At 44.2% G+C, this 19,970-nt stretch overlaps 1 protein-coding gene across 1 annotated transcript in view; it reads right to left on the bottom strand.

Moving 5' to 3' along the window:
* LOC308105809 (uncharacterized protein) overlaps positions 1-19,970 on the bottom strand; it is a 105,925-nt gene that overhangs the window by 52,570 nt on the left and 33,385 nt on the right. The window contains exons 10-11 of the mRNA XM_080456734.1: positions 17,129-17,212; positions 12,749-12,832 (exon numbers count right to left, since the gene is read on the bottom strand). Of these exons, the coding sequence (XP_080312860.1) occupies positions 12,749-12,832; positions 17,129-17,212 (168 nt within the window). The remainder of the gene's footprint in view (positions 1-12,748; positions 12,833-17,128; positions 17,213-19,970) is intronic.

Genomic DNA, 19,970 nt, shown 5'->3' with positions numbered 1-19,970 from the left:
TCCCTCACTACTGCCGATTAGGAAATTTCGACAGAATCGGCCATAGACTGGATTAAAACACTTCTTTATTGACAAATATGGATTAATACATTACACAAACACACCGGACCCCTAGCTAACATTTGGGGCAAGCGGGTAAACACCTTATATTTAGCATTTGTACATGTTCGGAGAAATACAGGCTTTACTGGTGACAATCCAGGGCAAAATGGGGGGGTGGTCACTGTTATGTTTGTCCACTTACATAAACAGCATAATAACGACTGAAACAAGGTTAGAGAGTGTATCCATTGTTTACTTACTCAGCGCGCTTGTACTACAGACACGGTCCGCTAATGATGACGTAACAACCTCTCTTAAAGGAACAGTGAGCTGCCAATATAACAGTAGTGCCAAGACTCAAATACATAACAATTCGTCCCTTCTAATTTGTATGTACTCTAAGCCAATCTCAACCAAACAGAAATTAAGGCCCCATAACAAACAGTTATGAATGTGATACAGAATACAGAAACTTGACTTTGATTTTGTTTCTTTTCTTTGACAATGGGCCCAATAATGTGTGTGTGTGTGTGTGTGTGTGTGTGTGTGTGTGTGTGTGTGTGTGTGTGTGTGTGTGTGTGTGTGTGTGTGTGTGTGTGTGTGTGTGTGTGTGTGTGTGTGTGTGTGTGTGTGTGTGTGTGTGTGTGTGTGTGTGTGTGTGCGTGCGTGCGTGTTAAAGTTCCAGGGTCTTGTTGTCCATATCAGTGTTAACTATAACTCAAAACTCTGAGGGGGTCTACGGTTTCTTTCAGGGTAGTGGCATACTGGGGATACAGGGTCAGCCACGCTCTGAAGAGTAATGTCCACAGTCTCTGGAATTTGAGTGTCATTGTGAACAGTGCCACAAGCTGGTGGCATGAAGGTGTCATCTGCGTCCTGAGGAGTATCTGAACTCGCTGGCTCCGTGGTGACTTCTCTGGTGGATGCATCTAGAAGTTGGTCGACGTGTCGGCGCCAGATCAAGTTGGGCTCCACACCGACAAGGGTCCTGTCTGTGACAGTATCTCACCAGACTTCTATTTATATTCTATATGCGATAGTCTCTGGCCAGGAATTTCTGTCCGACGTCAAAGGTTCTCATCTTCCTTTGCAGCTGACTGGGAGAACACTGTTTTTCTTGAACGTGTTTGCGAATGTCTGGTTTTAGCAAATCTAAGCGTGACCTCAAGGGTCTTCCTAGGAACAGCATTGCAGGTGTCTGTCCTGTGATGGCATGTGCAGTGTTCCTGTTGGCCAGAAGAAAGTTGGCTACCTTCTGTTGCAGCACTTCCTCCTTACTACTTGCTTTCATTGACTGTTTGAAAGTTTGAATAAAACGTTCTGCCAACCCATTTGTGGCTGGGTGGTGAGGGGTCGACGTGATATGTTTAATGCCATTGCTCTTGAGGAAACATTGAAACTCCTGCCCCATGAACAAGCTGGCATTGTCACTCACCAGTTGCAGGGGCAAGCCTGCACGAGCAAAAAGCATTCGCAGGAGGTTTACTGTCTTAGCAGCAGTAGTTTTCTTAACTATAAAGATTTCGGGCCACTTTGAATGGGCGTCGACAACAATACAAAACATGTGATCCAAAAACGGCCCAGCATAATCGACATGTATGTGTTGCTAGGGGTGGAGGGCCATTCCCATGTGTGGACAGGTGCTGGCTGGGGTTGTCGCTGGGTCTGTTGACAACCTGTACATGACTTGGCAAGGTCTTCAATTTGGCTATCCATGCCAGGCCACCATACATAACTTCTGGCAAGGCTTTTCATTTTAACTACACCAAGGTGTCCTTCATGCAATGATGCAAGAACTCTCGAACGTAGCTTTGGAGGTACAACAACGCGGGACCCCCACATAATGCAACCTTGGCACACAGAGATTTGATGTTGTTTGGCGTACTCCAGAAGCTGGGCATCCCTGTGTGCTGACCATCCATTCACTGTCAAATCATAGACCTTAGCTAGGACAGGGTAATTTCTTGTCTCTCTTTGTACCTGTGCGCTAGTAACAGGCAGAGGTTCTATCTGTGACATGTGTAGCACTACAGCAGGATCAGTAGCTTTTTCAGACTTCACTTGTGGAAGCCGGGACAGTCCATCTAGCCTGGTAAACACCCCCTCCCTCCGGAAATCTCATTTGCATTTGGTTTCAGGAAGGAGGGTCTGGGATTGCTCACAGAGTAAAGCTGCCCAAACCGCTGCGCATACGAACCAATCAGCGACTGCTAGGGGCGGGATCATCCAATCACCTGCCTAGTAGCTTGAAAAAATGAAACTCCGTCTGTCATCGATTCTGCGCCCGGAGTCTCAGATGCAAGTACGCTGTGAAACAAAATGTGTGTCGCAAGCTTCTTCCATTTGACGGAGTGAGGTTACAGTCCATCAGCATTTCCATGGAGCTTAGTACTTTTATATTCAATTGTGTACGTGTGCGTTCCTAAGCATAAAGCCCATCTCTGTATGCGTGCCACTGCCATGGCGGGAACACCTTTTCGGGGACTAAAGATGTATACTAGGGGCTGGTGATCAGTAATCAAAGTGAAACGTTGTCCATAGAGGTACTGATTAAACTTTTTCACACCCCATACCAAGCTCAAAGCTTCTCTGTCAATTTGTGCATAATTGCATTCAGCAGATGTTAAGGACCGAGAAGCAAAAGCAATTGGTCTCTCTGAGCCATCAGGCATCCTATGTGATAATACAGCCCCTATGCCATATGGTGACACATCGCAAGCCAGGCGCAGAGGAAGGCATGGGTCATAGTGTGTCAACACTTCATTGGAGGTTATCAGTTGCTTTGCTGCTGTGAACGCCTGTGCACACTCCTTGGTCCACCTCCATTTGGTGTCCTTTTGCAGCAGTGCATTCAGTGGCTGTAACACAGTTGAGAGATTTGGCAAGAAGCAATGGTAGTAGTTAATTAAACCTAGAAATTAGATCTTGTGAAGGCCCTGTCTGTCAATTTTGTGTCCACAGTACTCAATGGAGGCTTGGAAGAACTCACATTTCTTCTTATTAGCTCTCAGGCCATACTCCTCCAGCCTTGTTAGAACAGCCTCTAGGTTTGCCAAATGAGTGGTAGTATCTGGGCCAGTCACAATAATGTCATCTAGGTAACACTGAGTGCTTGGTATTCCTTGCAACACCTGGTCCATGGCCCGCTGCCAAATCGCTGGGGCACTAGTAATGCAAAACACTAGTCTAATATACTGGTACAGGCCCGTATTTATGGTCAAATATTTCCGTGAAGACTCTTCCATTTCCATTTGTAGATAGGTCTGTGCAAGGTCAATCTTTGAGAAACGCTCACCGTGTGACAAAGATGCAAAAATATCATCTATACGTGGGAGTGGGTACTGCTCTGCATGTATTACAGGATTCAATGTCACTTTAAAATCCCCTCAAATCCTTACTTTGTCAGTTGTCTTTTTGCCCACAGGTACTATAGGCGTTGCCCATTCAGCCCAATCCACCTTGGATAATATTCCTTTGTCCACTAGTTGTTGGAGCTCGGCTTCCACTTTAGGGCGTAAGGCATATGGGACAGGACGAGCTTTGTGAAATGTTGGCGTTGCATTGTTCTCAAGCTCAATCCGTGCCTTGATGTGTTTTAGGGTACCGATGCCCTCTCTGAACACTTGAGCATGTTTATCCATTATCCGTGTCAGTTGCACGTCTGCACACAGATTTTCCTCCTTGGTGGCGATTTGCATGGCCTTTATATCATGCCAGTTCAGACGGATGTGCCTCAACCACTGTCGTCCGAAAAATGGCACGGCTCCATACTTAAGTACATACAACTCAAGGTTGCCGCTTTGGCCCTCATATGTCACTTTCACCTTCAGTTTTCCCAGTGGAGTGATCCGCTCACCTGTGTATGTTTTCAGTCTCACACTGGTGTGTTTCAGTTTCAGTTTAGGGAAATGCTCCTTGTAGTCTTGTAAGGATATGATAGACAGTGCAGATTCAGTATCCAGTTCCATTTTGAATGGCACCCCATTAACTTTAGGTGTCAGCCATATGACTTCATTGTCATCATCTTCTGTGGACTATAAATCAAGACAGGACAAATTCTCTTCATTTGAATCCTCTGAGTCTGTCTCTGTTACTTCAGAATCAGAATCAGAATCAGTTTTATTGTCACATCACAGGTTTACAAGGTAAAAAAGTGGGTGAAATTCTTTTTTGTACATCGTTCCCATCGCAACGTTAGTTTCCATAGAAAGAAGAGGGGGGGGGGAGAAGAAGAGGGTGGGGGGCAGGTGGGAAGGAGATCAAAACAAGAGAGCAACAGAAGGCCAGACAGGTTATCTACATATTTACAAATTACCTGAGATAATAAAAAAAAAAAAAAAAAAAACTAAACTAAGGTGCCTGAGCATAGCAGCAATGTATTGTATACTGTGCATGTTATACTTATACTGTGCATGATAGACAATGGACGTTAAGGTGCTTAGAGGAAAAGGAGCACAATAAAAAAGACCAAAAAGAGTCAGTGCGTTATACAAGGGATTAATTATTAAATTAATTAATACTTAATAATTAATTTATTAAGTATTTAATAATAAGTAAAATACTACTAATAGTAAAATACTACTAATAAGTATTTAGTAGTAATTAATAATTAATACTTCATGCACTTTTGGCTGCTCTTTCCTGTTCTCTTCCCTTGTCTATCACTGCACCTTATTTACACATTTTCTGTATGTGTCCTATTTTGTTGCGCTGCCTGCAGTCTTTATCCTTGAACCAACAATCTGCAGGGTCATGTGACTTTTTTCCACATCTGAAGCAGGGCTGTGTTTTCTCATTGCGTTGGTTTGTTTGGAACTTGTGCACTGATCTTGCTTCATTGTGTTTGCCTTGTAACTCACTTGCATCCTTTGTTGCCGTTTCCATTGATATGGCTATTTCCAATTTACGAGCTAGTGTTAGTTTGTCTTCAGTCAGGAGACGTTTCTGGATGCCTTTATTGTGCATCCCACACACAAATCTGTCTCTCAGAGCGTCCGATAGCCCCTCCCCAAACTGACAATGCTCTGTTAACCTAGGGAGCTCTGCAATGTACTCCAGTATGGTCTCAGACTGTCATTGATTCCTTGTGTGAAATCGAAAACGTTCTGCTATCAGCAATGGCGTCGGCGTTCAAATACTCATTATGCAAATTACAGAATGTCCCATTTCACAAGTTTTCAAATGTATAAAAACCTTTTCAAAATAGCAGATCTACAAGCTCACAATGCGTCGCATGATCTCGCATCGCGACACGTTGTGAGCTTGTACATCTGCTATTTTCAAATGGCCAAATTGTATATAGGGCTGAAGTGGTTAATGTATGTTTTGTAGTAATCTAAATCTACAAAGTAACTAAAGTTTTAAAAGAATTGTAGTGGAGTAAAAGTACAATATTTGGATCTGAGATGTAGTGGAGTAGAATTTAAAGTATTGGAAATACTCAAGTGAAGTACAAATACCTCAAAATTGTACTTAAGTACAGTACTTGAGTAAATGTACTCATTTACTTTACACCACTGGTCAATACTAGCCATGTTTCATGGCTAGTTCAATATAAAACCTTTCATGGCTGGTTTTACTCTACCTTCATTCATTCAATATAAAACCTTTCATGGCTGGTTTTACTCTACCTTCATTCATTCAATATAAAACCTTTCATGGCTGGTTTTACTCTACCTTTATTCTGAGTTTTAGGAAAAGGTTCTTCGGTATCACATTAGTTTGTCTGCTAAATACTTTGGACATCTCTAGACAGCAGAAGCCAGTTGTGGAAGTCAAGAAAGTAATCCATTATCCATGCAAGTTTAACCTCAGCGAACTTGCAACATTCTGTTGCACGGGTGTCTGTTACTACAGATTATGCGTCGACATGTATAAATATTTTTTATCTCAGTATAAAAAATCAAGACAACACGTGGAGTCGTAGGCTACTCTTAATAATTAAAAGTTTGATTTCCCAGTAGACTTGTATTTTTTTTATTTTCATTTATTTTCGCCCCCCCCCCCCCAAAGGCATTCGCCTAGCTTGCCTGTGCTTAAAAATGGCCGTGGCCAGGGATGAGCTGTAGGGGGTGCTATGGGGGGTCGGCGACCCCTTAGTTCTGGCTGGGCTGCGGGGCTGGGAGCTCCACATGCACGCGCGAGCACGCACCGTCACCGTCAGCTGCGGTCTTTAACACTTTAAAGTTTAAACAATAGCCTCTCAAGGTTCGCACCGTCAGCGCGAGCCGTTCTCAATAGCGTCTACCTGGCTGCTTTGCATAACATTAGGCTACTGGAGAAAAGCCATGGACTTGAATTGAATGTGTTACATTCCTCTCACAATGAGAGACAACAGTCTCTGCACTGCAGAGTGTGAAGGGGATCGCTTAGCAGAGGACCCAGTTCTCTGAGACAAGACAAAGACAAGTTGTCTGATTATTTTAAGTAGGCTACTTATGTGTGGGTGAGTCTAAAGGGCTTTTATATAAAACTAAAAGGAAAATAAAATAATTAATTAATTGAAACAAAAATAAAACCAACAAATTAACAATGCAACTAAATAATAAGATATAATTACATTAAAAATCACATGTTGAATACAGTATTTCAACTAGCACTGAGCTGATTGACTATGTGCACATGCGTGCATGTGCGCGTGCACGTGACGTCAGAAAATATAGCCCCCCTAGTTCAAAAATCCACAGCTCATCACTGGCCGTGCCCATTGGTTCACCGATCTGTCCATCAGCCCCCGCCCCGCCCCGCGCCCCTCCTCCTCCCCCAATGTGCAGCATTGAGAGCCCTGACTTCACAACATTTGGAGCGACGCCCACTGCACTCTGGTTGGTTGGGGAAATGAAACACTTCCTATGCCAGGAACGTCAACAGGCTGGTCCAGGCTCTTATTTTTGAGCAAAACGCGAACGAAAACAAAAGCCTGGAGATCGAGGCTAGTGTCGCCCAAGCGTGCCATCTCAGCCAATCTTTTATTTTATCCATAATAATGAAAATAGTCTATGATGCCTTAATGTCACTGCAGAGGCTCAGACGCACCTCCAGTATCTGTACGGTATTCATTTATAATAGCCTACTGTAGGCTACTGTATATTGATCACATGAACACCACACACAATAGCCTAATATTTACCATCTGATGAGGAAACTAGTGGATGAAAGCTGTGTCCAGGAGAGCCATTCCCCATTCCGACGTTGGACAGTGATATATTATTCCAAAATGAACTAATTTAATCAATAAGTAATCAATAAGCTCTAGTCCATAATCGGATAGCAGCGTTCCACTTGTAGCTATGCCCTGGATGTCAACATCATCTTTTTAACTCGGTCAAGGCAGAGATGGGGACTCGAGTTAGGGACTCGGACTCGAGTCGCACTCGAGTGGCCAAAAACGAGACTCTCGACTCGACTCTGACTCGCCCCTCAAAGACTTGAGACTTGACTCGACTCGAGCCTCAAAGACTTGAGACTTGACTCGACTCGAGCCTCAAAGACTTGAGACTTGACTCGACTCGAGCCTCAAAGACTTGAGACTTGACTCGACTCGAGCCTCAAAGACTCGTGGACAATCTTTATTTTATGTTTATTTTTTGGACAAATAAATGAATGAAATGCCCAAAAAACTTCCACTCCCCTGTCCCCCCCCCGCAAAGAAACCTCCGCTCCAGTGCGCGCTGAGCGGAGCCGGCTTCAGTCAAGCTGTTTCATGCTGCTCATTAACGTAAACATGGAGAGGCGAGCGCAACAGCTGCTATGTGTGTGGCCGTCGCGGCCTTTCATCATAAAGTTTAAATATAAAAACTTCGAAATTAAACAAATATGTTTAGCTCAGAATCAGCTATATAACCTCAGTTATCTTGGCATATGCTTACATTTTTTATAAGATGGTCGGATCATCTGTGACAGCACGTTTAGGAAACATCGGATTTTCATTTCGTTAAACCCAGCTGGGTGAATATTCAACACTTCACCACGGTAAACGCTACGCTCATGTAATGTTCACTGCATAAAAGCTGTGGTTCTCAAACCTTTTCAGGCCGTGACCCCCCAAAAGAATCATATTTGAACTGGGGATCCACATTTAGACAGTTTTTTGGTGCGCAACACAGCCCTCGTTTAAGTGAATTGCTTTCACCTGCTCTGCTGTTGGACTGCTGTGCGGAGTCGAGTGTGCGCAACAGGGCATATCTCCGCCAAGCCAGGGTGACCTACCCAGGCCCATGAAATTCATATGCAGGCATAGTAGCCAATTAGAATGAAATCTGCAAAAACTGACTCATATACTGATACAGAACCATATTGGCTATATATTATCGCTGTCGGGTGGAAATCTTGTATGTTCCTTTTTTATTATTATTTAAAAACAATTAAAAATCATGAAAATAGCCAATCTACAAGCTGTAATTATTAATAATTAAGAAATACTATATTTTAAAGAGTGAAAAATCAACTAAAGTCATTATTAGTGCAAGTTCAATCACATTTCATTTGAATGAAAATAAATTGTGGGGAAAATACATAAAATCTCTAATCTGTGAATCTAATGTGATTTATTATGACCTGTCTATACTTTTACATCTATGCCCCCCCCCCCCCCCCCCCATTTTTTTAAAAGACTTTAAAAAGACTCGAGACTTGACTCGGACTCGACCCTCAAAGACTTGACTCGGACTCGACTCGACTCAACCCTCAAAGACTTGAGACTCGACTCGACTCGAGCCTCAAAGACCCGAGACTTGACTCGGACTCGACTCGACTCAACCCTCAAAGACTTGAGACTTGACTTGACTCGAGCCTCAAAGACTTGAGACTTGACTCGGACTCGAGCTCAGAGACTCGTGGACATCTCTGGGTCAAGGTGAGCAATGTTCAGTAGAAAAGGCTTATATAATCCTTTCCATGTTTATAGTTTATTATCTGGTGGTGGGGTTAGCTGTAAACTTATTTAGTCTCATCAAGCTCACAACGCTTCGCGATGCGACGCGTTGTGAGCTTGTAGATCTGCTATTTATTTTTTAAATCTTGAAATAAAATGTGGAATATTTGGAAGATTTCTAAAACATTCTAACAACAGAAATCTACTACGGGGCTCCAGCTGGCACAAAACATTTTCAGATGGGAGTTATAGGGACAAATTAGCCTACATTAATTTGGGGGTCCATGACATAAATATTTGAGAATCACCAGTTAAAATAATTGAACAATTGTGAAGCAAGCCCAAATAAGCAACTACACTTTAGAAACAAGCCCAAAAAACTGCACCCCGCAACTACCAATATTAACATGCAACTTCACAGAAAAATAAGCCCAAATTCCCTTATAATAAGCGGACATGGCAACACTGCTCGGTACGGTGAAGTTGAAGTTGGATTTTCATTTCCTGTTGCCTTTTATGCCGTCATAATATACACCTGTGATCCGCACGTTTGAGGCATCTACACCCCTTTGTGAATTGCAAGTCAGTTTGTGCTTAAATGAAGTTCATAAAGGAGGTCGTATTTTCAGTAAGCACAAACTGACTTGCAATTCACAAAGGGGTTTGTATATCCCTGAGATGTGCGTATGACCAGGTGTAGGGCATGATTAATCTGGACGGCTGCATCCAACAGCATCCAACTTCAACGTCACCGTGCTGAACAGTGTTGCCATATCCGCTTATTATAAGCGAATTTGGGCGTATTTTTCTGTAAAGTTGCTTGTAAATATTGGTAGCTGTGGGTTGCGTCTTTTTGGGCTTGTTTCTAAAGTGTAGTTCATTATTTGGGCTTGCTTCACAATTGTTCAATTATTTTAACCAGTGGTTCTCAAATATTTTTATGTCATGGACCCCCAAGTTAATATGTAGGGTAATTTATCCCTATAACCCCCATCTGAAAATGTTTTGTGCCAGCTGGAGCCTCTTACCAGATTTGTGTTGTTAGAATGTTTAAAAAAATCTTCCAAATATTCCACATTTTATTTCAAGATTTTTTAAAAAAATAGCAGATCTACAAGCTCACAACGCATTGCATCACGAAGCGCTGTGAGCTTGTAGATTGGATTGTAGATCGGCTATCTCCAATGTATACAGTATATCATTTCAATGTATACAGTATATATAGGTTTACAGTTCTCATATGGCTAGCTTCTTTTGGGCTTATTTTCATAGACCTGGTTGCTTATTTCTCTCACAAAATCTGGCAACCGGTGCTGCAGGAGTTTAACGTCTCGTCCAAACTTACAGATGTCGGCCGCATTGCCTTGACACTGACAGACAACTTGAACATCATTCTGATCTGTCTGGAAGCGAGTCCCACTATTGGTCGATGGATCAGCTGAACGTAATGTGTAATGTTTACAAGGTTTAACCCCGCCAGCAAATAATAGACTAATAACATGATGGAAAGGATATTTTATAAACCTTTTCTACTGAACATTGCTCAAGTTTACCGAGGTAAAAAGATGATGTTGAAAATAAATCCAGGGCATACAAGTGGAACGCTGCTATCCGATTATGGACCAGAGCTTATTGATTACTTATTGATTAAATTAGTTAATTTTGGATTCATATATCACTGTCCTACGTCGGAATGGAGAATGGATCTTCTGGACACAGCTTTCATAAACTAGTTTTCTCATCATATGGTAAGATGTATTGGGCTGCTGTGTGTGGTGTTCATGTGATCAATATACAGTAGCCTAGCCTACAGTATTATAAATGAATACCGCTGAGTGGACACTGGAGGTGCGTCTGTGCCTCTGCAGTGACATTATGGCATCATAGCCGATTTTCATTATTACGTGACACTTTAGCTGAGATGGCCCGCTTGGCCGACACTGGCAAACAGGCTGAGGGACCTAATAATTCAGCTCTAAATGCAACTGATAGCCTAGAAAATAAATACAAAGCGGTGGAATCTACATCATGTCTATATTATGCATAGGCTACAAGCAAAACATAGTTTTTTTAATTTATATATTTTTTGATATATATATGTGTTGACAAAAGTTGGCCACATATATATTTTATTTGAGGTTTGCCACTGTTGTAATTGATTTTGACATGAAGAATAAAGCATTCTAAAGACAAACGCACATTTCAGCCCTGGTAAGACAGCCTCTGGGCTGACTTGAGAACGTGCGCACCTCACGCTCAAAACACAGACCAGAAAACATGAATGAATCTGACTGCAGGTGTAGGATTTGTCTTAAATGCCTGTAAGTACAAAATATGGTTGTAAATCGCTTAGTGAATCGGGGGCATTGTTCTTTAGATCTAAAACTTTTGTTACCGTTATGCCTCTTTAAATATTCACAGGCATTATATTAAGAGTTCAAGTAACCATAATAGAAATATGAATGTGTCACCTCTGTATAATTCATTATTAAACACATTCCATGCCAGAGTTTAATCTCATAATGTACTCACCAGTGCCAGCGTTTTATTGTTGTTTTTTTGTTTTTATCATGTCGCCACAGACCTCGCTAAATAAGTTAAAAGTGCGCGTTCATTTGGTTCTAAACACACAGCGGATCCGTGAGAAACGTCCAGCGAAAACAGTTTCCAAATGCGAGCCGCCATCTTGAAGCTACAGCCGATACACGCTAAACAGTGATCAGCGAGGAGAAAAACAACAAACCGAGAAAATCGAGTTTTAAACAGGATCCCAGACAGGAAGCGGATACGATCGAAAAAACCGGAACCCGAATAATTCCGTTTCCGACCGAAAACCGGAAACGGAAATGGATCAAAAAAAATCGGAAAGTGCACCTTGGGCGATTAACATGGGAATCGGCGGTTCGCGTAGATCTACGCGACTGGCACGCTGCGGCTTTAAATAGGTTCGCGTAGATCTACGCGATTGGCATTCAATGTGTTAAACTATGATAATTGTATAATACCCTGCTTTACTTTATTTATTTATTTTACTGTTACTACAATGTTAAACAACGTATATCAAAATATTAGACGTTTCAGATGATAAAAACAATAGACAGTCTTTCATTTCATTAAGTGTGAGTGGAGGACCAACTCATGATATAAGGTGTATTGATATTAAAGTAGTTCCATGTGTTCTGTGCAGTATTGGGCCACGTAGTGCCTACATTCTAGATTTGAGGGTCACGTAGCAGCTTGAAATCTAGATGTGAGGGCCACGTAGCAGCCTGAACTCTAGATGTTAGGGCCATGTAACATCCTGAAATCTAGATGTGAGGGCATGTAACATCCTGAACTCTAGATGTGAGGGCCACGTAGCAGCCTGAACTCTATATGTGAGGGCATGTAACAGCCTGAACTCTAGATGTGAGGGCCATATATCAGCCTGAACTCTAGATGTGAGGGCCACGTAGCAGCCTGAACTCTAGATGTGAGGGCCACGTAGCAGCCTGAACTCTATATGTGAGGGCATGTAACAGCCTGAACTCTAGATGTGAGGGCCATATATCAGCCTGAACTCTAGATGTGAGGGCCACGTAGCGACCTGAACGCTAGATGTGAGGAACACGTTGCAGCCTGAACTCTAGATTTGAGGGCAACATAGCAGCTTGAACTCTATATGAGGGCCACGTAGCGGCCTTAACTCTAGATGTGTGGGCCACGTAGCGGCCTTAACTCTAGATGTGAGGGCTATTGCTATTTTTGGCTAGTGTTCCCCTTAGAATATGGATGCTGGGGTTCAAGTGGTTTATTGAATACATATAGGGTTAGGGTCTCATAGTGTCATCTCACCTTCAGCTGTAGAGACTCTTGTATTTGTTGACGTTGAACTTGGTGGGTCAGCGTCTGTAGCTTCATGCTGGTCTGATGTTACAACTATTGTGTCAGAAAAGACAACAGACATAAGAAACATGCTATTATAGAACCTGCATGCTGCGCTTCAGGACATCTAGAAGGTGTTCTCTCACCTCCCGTAGTGACCTCAACTCTAGATGTGAGGGCCACGTAGTGACCTGAACTCTAGATGTGAGGGCCATGTAATAGCCTGAACTCTAGATGTGAGGAACACGTTGCAGCCTGAACTCTGCTATTTTTAATAACACTGCTATTTTTGGCTAGTGTTCCCCTTAGAATATGGATGCTGGGGTTCAAGTGGTTTATTAAATACATCTATTCATAGTTTCATCTCATCTTCAGCTTTAGAGACTCTTTTACTTGATGACGTTGAACTTGAACTTGTTGGGTCGGCGTCTGCAGCTTCATAATGGTCTGATATTACAACTATTGTGTCAGAAAAGACAACAGAAATAAGAAACCTGCTATTACCTCCCAGTAATTATCCTGACATTAGATTGATATTATTTGAGTTTTAACAATTTTAAGTAGCAGGAAAGATAACCAGGCACTAAAATGAGTGAAAAGTCTAAGACAAACTATATTATATCTGGGTGCTCAGGGCTTAATTTGTGCCGGAGCTCGACTCCAGAACGTGCCTGCTGCGCTCCGGGAAATCTAGGAGGTTTTCTGTCACCTCATGCAGTGACCTAAACTCTAGATGTGAGGGCCAAGTAGTGACCTGAACTTTAGATGTGATGACCACATAGTGACCTGAACTGTAGATGTGGGCCACATAGCGACCTGAACTCTAGATTTGAGGGCCACGTAGCAACCTGAACTCTAGATATGAGGGCCACGTAGCAGCTTGAACTCTAGATATGAGGGCCAGATAGTGAACTGAACTTTATATGTGAGGATCAGATAGTGAACTGAACTCTAGATGTGAGGGCCACGTATTAACCTGAACTCTATATGTGAGGGCCAAATAGTGAACTAAGATGTGAGGGCCACGTAGCAGCTTGAACTCTATATGAGGGCCAAGTAGTGAACTGAACTCTAGATGTGTGGGCCACGTAGCGGCCTTAACTCTAGATGTGAGGGCCATGTATTGACCTGAACTCTAGATGTGAGGGCCACGTAGTGACCTGAACTCTAGATGTGAGGGCCACGTAGTGACCTGAACTCTAGATGTGAGGGCCACGTAGTGACCTGAACTCTAGAGTTGAGGGCCACGTAGTGACCTGAAGTCTAGATGTGAGGGCCACGTAGTGACCTGAACTCTAGATGTGAGGGCCACGTAGTGACCTGAACTCGGGATGTGAGGGCCACGTAGTGACCTGAACTCTAGATCTGAGGGCCATATAGTGACCTGAACTGTAGATGTGAGGGCCACGTAGTGACCTGAACTCTAGATCTGAGGGCCACATAGTGACCTGAACTCTAGATGTGAGGGCCACATAGTGACCTGAACTGTAGATGTGAGGGCCACGTAGTGACCTGAACTCTAGATGTGAGGGCCACGTAGTGACCTAAACTTTAGATGTGAGGGCCACATAGTGACCTGAACTCTAGATGTGAGGGCCACGTAGTGACCTGAACTTTAGATGTGAGGGCCACATAGTGACCTGAACTCTAGATGTGAGGGCCACGTAGTGACCTGAACTTTAGATGTGAGGGCCACATAGTGACCTGAACTCTAGATGTGAGGGCCACGTAGTGACCTGAACTCAAGAAGTGAGGGCCACGTAGTGACCTGAACTCTAGATGTGAGGGCTACGTAGTGACCTAAACTTTAGATGTGAGGGCCACATAGTGACTTGAACTTTAGATGTGAGGGCCACATAGCGACCTGAACTCTAGATTTGAGGGCCACGTAGCAACATGAACTCTAGATATGAGTGCCAGATAGTGAACTGAACTTTATATGTGAGGATCAGATAGTGAACTGAACTGTTCACCGATGTGAGGGCCACGTAGCGACCTTAACTCTAGATGTGAGGGCCACGTAGCGACCTTAACACTAGATGTGAGGAACACGTTGCAGCCTGAACTCTAGATGTGAGGGCCACGTAGCAGCTTGAACTCACGATGTGAGGGCCACGTAGCAGCTTGAACTCTATATGAGGGCCACGTAGTGACCTAAACTCTAGATGTGAGGGCCACGTAGTGACCTGAACTTTAGATGTGAGGGCCAAATAGCAATCTGGGAACCCATCGCCAACTGAAATTTTTTTCTGGCTCTTCCTGAACACACCTGTGGATTATACCAGGGACAATGACTTGGACTTTAGCCCCCCCTCGGACACACCTGTGGACTACACCAGGTACAAATGACTTTTTGTTGCACTCCCTCATGGAGCTACATGCGGATTATACTAGGGTCAGTCCACTCTAGGTGGACACGCACTGACCTTTTGCACCTTAATCCCTTGTATAACGCACTGACTTTTTTGGGTCTTTTTTTATTGTGCTCCTTTTTCCTCTAAGCACCTTAACGTCCATTGTCTATCATGCACAGTATAGTATAACATGCACAGTATACAATACATTGCTGCTATGCTCAGGCACCTTAGTTTAGTTTTTTTTAGTTTTTTTATTATCTCAGGTAATTTGTAAATATGTAGATAACTTGTCTGGCCTTCTGTTGCTCTCTTGTTTTGATCTCCTTCCCACCTGCCCCCCACCCTCTTCTTCTCCCCCCCCCTCTTCTTTCTATGGAAACTAACGTTGCGATGGGAACGATGTACAAAAAAGAATTTCACCCACTTTTTTACCTTGTAAACCTGTGATGTGACAATAAAACTGATTCTGATTCTTCTGATTCTGAAATGAAAAACAGCGTCCTCTGCTGTTTGTTCTATGTCTGTTGGCTCTGGGCGGACGAAAACGTAACACCAGAAAGCAAGGAAACCGGTATTTGTGTATGCCTTCAGCTCATCACTTCCGGTTGGTACGACTATGTTTTTATTCCCACTAACAATATTTCTACACGGAACACTAACACCACTTCTCCCAGAGAACATGGATCGTTTTGGTTATAAGCCCACTTGTTTCTATGATGAAAGAGTAAGTTAAAATGTGAATATATTTCCGTGGTTTTGTCTGCTCCGCGGACGCTATTGTTAGATTAGTTTCGGTTTGTTTCGAGGGGGGAAGGATCGACGGACACGTGAATCCCGCCCACTACATTTGATTGGGTAAAGCGCGGCCTGCTTCCTGATCTGAAGGCACGCCCACTTGTAGCCAATGCGCACACGTTATGACAAGCCTTCACGACAGATTCCAACGCAGAGCAGAATCTGTTCTTGAGAGATTAGCCAAATAGTGACCTGAACTGTAGATGTGGGCCACATAGCAACCTGAACTCTAGATTTGAGGGCCAGATAGCGACCTGAACTCTAGATTTGAGGGCCACGTAGCAACCTGAACTCTAGATATGAGGGCCACGTAGCAGCTTGAACTCTAGATATTCGGGCCAGATAGTGAACTGAACTTTATTTGTGAGGATCAGATAGTGAACTGAACTCTAGATGTGAGGGCCACGTCATAACCTGAACTCTATATGTGAGGGCCAAATAGTGAACTAAGATGTGAGGGCCACGTAGCAGCTTGAACTCTATATGAGGGCCAAGTAGTGAACTGAACTCTAGATGTATGGGCCACGTATTGACCTGAACTCTAGATGTGAGGGCCACGTAGTGACATGAACTCTAGATCTGAGGGCCACGTAGTGACCTGAACTCTAGATGTGAGGGCCACATAGTGACCTGAACTGTATATGTGAGGGCCACGTAGTGACCTGAACTCTAGATGTGAGGGCCACATAGTGACCTGAACTGTATATGTGAGGGCCACGTAGTGACCTGAACTGTATATGTGAGGGCCACGTAGTGACCTGAACTGTATATGTGAGGGCCACGTAGTGACCTGAACTCTAGATGTGAGGGCCACATAGTGACCTGAACTGTATATGTGAGGGCCACGTAGTGACCTGAACTCTAGAAGTGAGGGCCACGTAGTGACCTGAACTCTAGATGTGAGGGCCACGTAGTGACCTAAACTTTAGATGTGAGGGCCACATAGTGACTTGAACTTTAGATGTGGGCCACATAGCGACATGAACTCTAGATATGTGGGCCACGTAGTGACCTGAACTCTAGAAGTGAGGGCCACGTAGCGGCCTTAACTCTAGATGTGTGGGCCACGTAGCGGCCTTCACTCTAGATGTGAGGGCCACTGCTATTTTTGGCTAGTGTTCCCCTTAGAATATGGATATTTGGGTTCAAGTGGTATATTGAATACATATAGGGTTAGGGTCTCATAGTGTCATCTCACCTTCAGCTGTAGAGACTCTTGTATTTGTTGACGTTGAACTTGGTGGGTCAGCGTCTGTAGCTTCATGCTGGTCTGATGTTACAACTATTGTGTCAGAAAAGACAACAGACATAAGAAACATGCTATTATAGAACCTGCATGCTGCGCTCCAGGAAATCTAGAAGGTGTTCTTTCACCTCACGTAGTGACCTCAACTCTAGATGTGAGGGCCACGTAGTGACCTGAACTCTAGATGTGAGGGCCACGTAGTGAACTCTACATATGAAGGTCACGTAGTGACCTGAACTCTAGATGTGAGGGCCACGTAGCAGCTCAAACACTAGATGTGAGGAACACATAGTACGCTGAATTCTAGATGTGAGGGCCGCGTAATGTCCTGAACTCTAGATGTTAGGGCCACAAATCAGCCTGAAATCTAGGTGTTTGGGCCATGTAGAAGCTTGAACTCTAGATGTGAGAGCCACGTAGTGACTTTATCTCTAGATATGAGGGACACATAGCGACCTGAACTCTAGATGTGAGGGCCACGTAACGGCCTTGATTCTAGATGTAAGGGCCACATGTCTACCTGAACTGTAGGTGTTTGGGCCACGTAACAGCCTGAACAGCAGGCTGAATTCTAGATGTGAGGGCCACGTAGTGACATGAACTCTAGATGTGAGGACCACGTAGTGACCTGAATTCTAGATGTGAGGGCCACGTAGTGACCTGAACTCTAGATGTGAGGGCCACGTAGTGATCTGAACTCTAGATGTGAGGGCCACGTAGTGACCTGAACTCTAGATATGAGGACCACGTAGCAGCTTGAACTCTAGATGTGAGGACCACGTAGTGACCTGAACTCTAGATTTGAGGGCCACGTAGTGAACTGAACTCTAGATGTGAGGGCCACTTATTGACTTTATCTCTAGATGTGAGGGCCACGTAGTGACCTTAACTTTAGATGTGAGGGACACATAGCGACCTGAACTCTAGATGTGAGGGTCACTTAGCAGCTTGAACTCTAGATGTGAGGGCCACGTAGTGAACTGAACTCTAGATTTGAGGGCCACGTAGTGAACTGAACTCTAGATGTGAGGGCCACTTATTGACTTTATCTCTAGATGTGAGGGCCACGTAGTGACCTTAACTTTAGATGTGAGGGACACATAGCGACCTGAACTCTAGATGTGAGGGCCACGTAGTGATCTGAATTCTAGATGTGAGGGCCACGTAGTGATCTGAATTCTAGATGTGAGGGCCACGTAGTGACCTGAACTCTAGATGTGAGGGCCACGTACTGACCTGAACTCTAGATGTGAGGGCCAAGTAGTGATCTGAATTCTAGATGTGAGCGCCACGTACTGACCTGAACTCTAGATGTGAGGGCCACGTAGTGAACTCAACGTTGAACTCTAGATGTGAGGGCCAAGTAGTGACCTGAACTCTAGATGTGAGGGCCACGTACTGACCTGAACTGATGCTCAGTACTGACCTGAACTGATGCTAAGTGACCCTAGATGTGAAGGTCACTTAGCAGCTTGAACTCTAGATGTGAGGGCCACGTAGTGACCTGAAATCTAGATGTGAAGGTCACTTAGCAGCTTGAACTCTAGATGTGAGGGTAACTTAGCAGCTTGAACTCTATATTTGAGGGCCACGTAGTGACCTGAACTCTAGATGTGAGGGCCACGTAGTGACCTGAACTCTAGATGTGAGGGCCACGTAGTGACCTGAACTCTAGATGTGAGGGCCACATAGTGACCTGAACTCTAGATATTAGGGCCACGTAGTGATCTGAACTCTAGATGTGAGGGCCACGTAGTGATCTGAACTCTAGATGTGAGGGCCACGTACTGACCTGAACTCAAGATTTTAGGGCCACGTAGTGACCTGAACTCTAGATGTGAGGCTCACTTAGCAGCTTGAACTCTAGATGTGAGGGCCACGTAGTGAACTGAACTCTAGATGTGAGGGCCACGTAGGAACTGAACTCTAGATGTGAGGGCCACGTAGTGACCTGAACTCTAGATGTGAGGGCCACGTAGTGACCTGAACTCTAGATGTGAGGGCCACGTACTGACCTGAACTCTAGATGTGAGGGCCACGTAGTGACCTGAACTCTAGATGTGAGGGCCACGTAGTGACCTGAACTCTAGATGTGAGGGCCACATACTGACCTGAACTGTAGATGTGAGGGCCACGTAGTGACCTGAACTCTAGATGTGAGGGCCACGTACTGACCTGAACTCTAGATGTGAGGGCCACGTAGTGACCTGAACTCTAGATGTGAGGGCCACGTAGTGATCTGAACTCTAGATGTGAGGGCCACGTACTGACCTGAACTCTAGATGTGAGGGCCACGTAGTGATCTGAACTCTAGATCTGAGGGCCACATACTGACCTGAACTCTAGATGTGAGGGCCACGTAGTGACCTGAACTCTAGATGTGAGGGCCACGTAGTGACCTGAACTCTAGATGTGAGGGCCACGTAGTGACCTGAACTCTAGATGTGAGGGCCACGTAGTGATCTGAACTCTAGATGTGAGGGCCACGTACTGACCTGAACTCTAGATGTGAGGGCCACGTACTGACCTGAACTCTAGATCTGAGGGCCACATACTGACCTGAACTCTAGATGTGAGGGCCACGTAGCAGCCTGAACTTTAGATGTGAGGGCCACGTAGTGACCTGAACTCTAGGTGTTTAATCAATATTAGAAAAATGGTTACGTGTGTGAGCCAGGTGAGCAGACTCCTACCCTCACTACATTAGTTGCAGAGGGCTCTGCAAATAATGCAAAGGCCCCGGTTATTGTCTCTGTGGCTGTGTTGACATCTGCATCGTGAAAGAAGACATCCC

Source organism: Gymnoscopelus braueri, assembly GCF_963280865.1.
Source record: "Gymnoscopelus braueri genome assembly, chromosome: 18".
Classification (NCBI taxonomy): domain Eukaryota; kingdom Metazoa; phylum Chordata; class Actinopteri; order Myctophiformes; family Myctophidae; genus Gymnoscopelus; species Gymnoscopelus braueri.
Note: the sequence above shows the minus strand (reverse complement) of the source record. Positions and strands in the feature narration are given on the sequence as shown.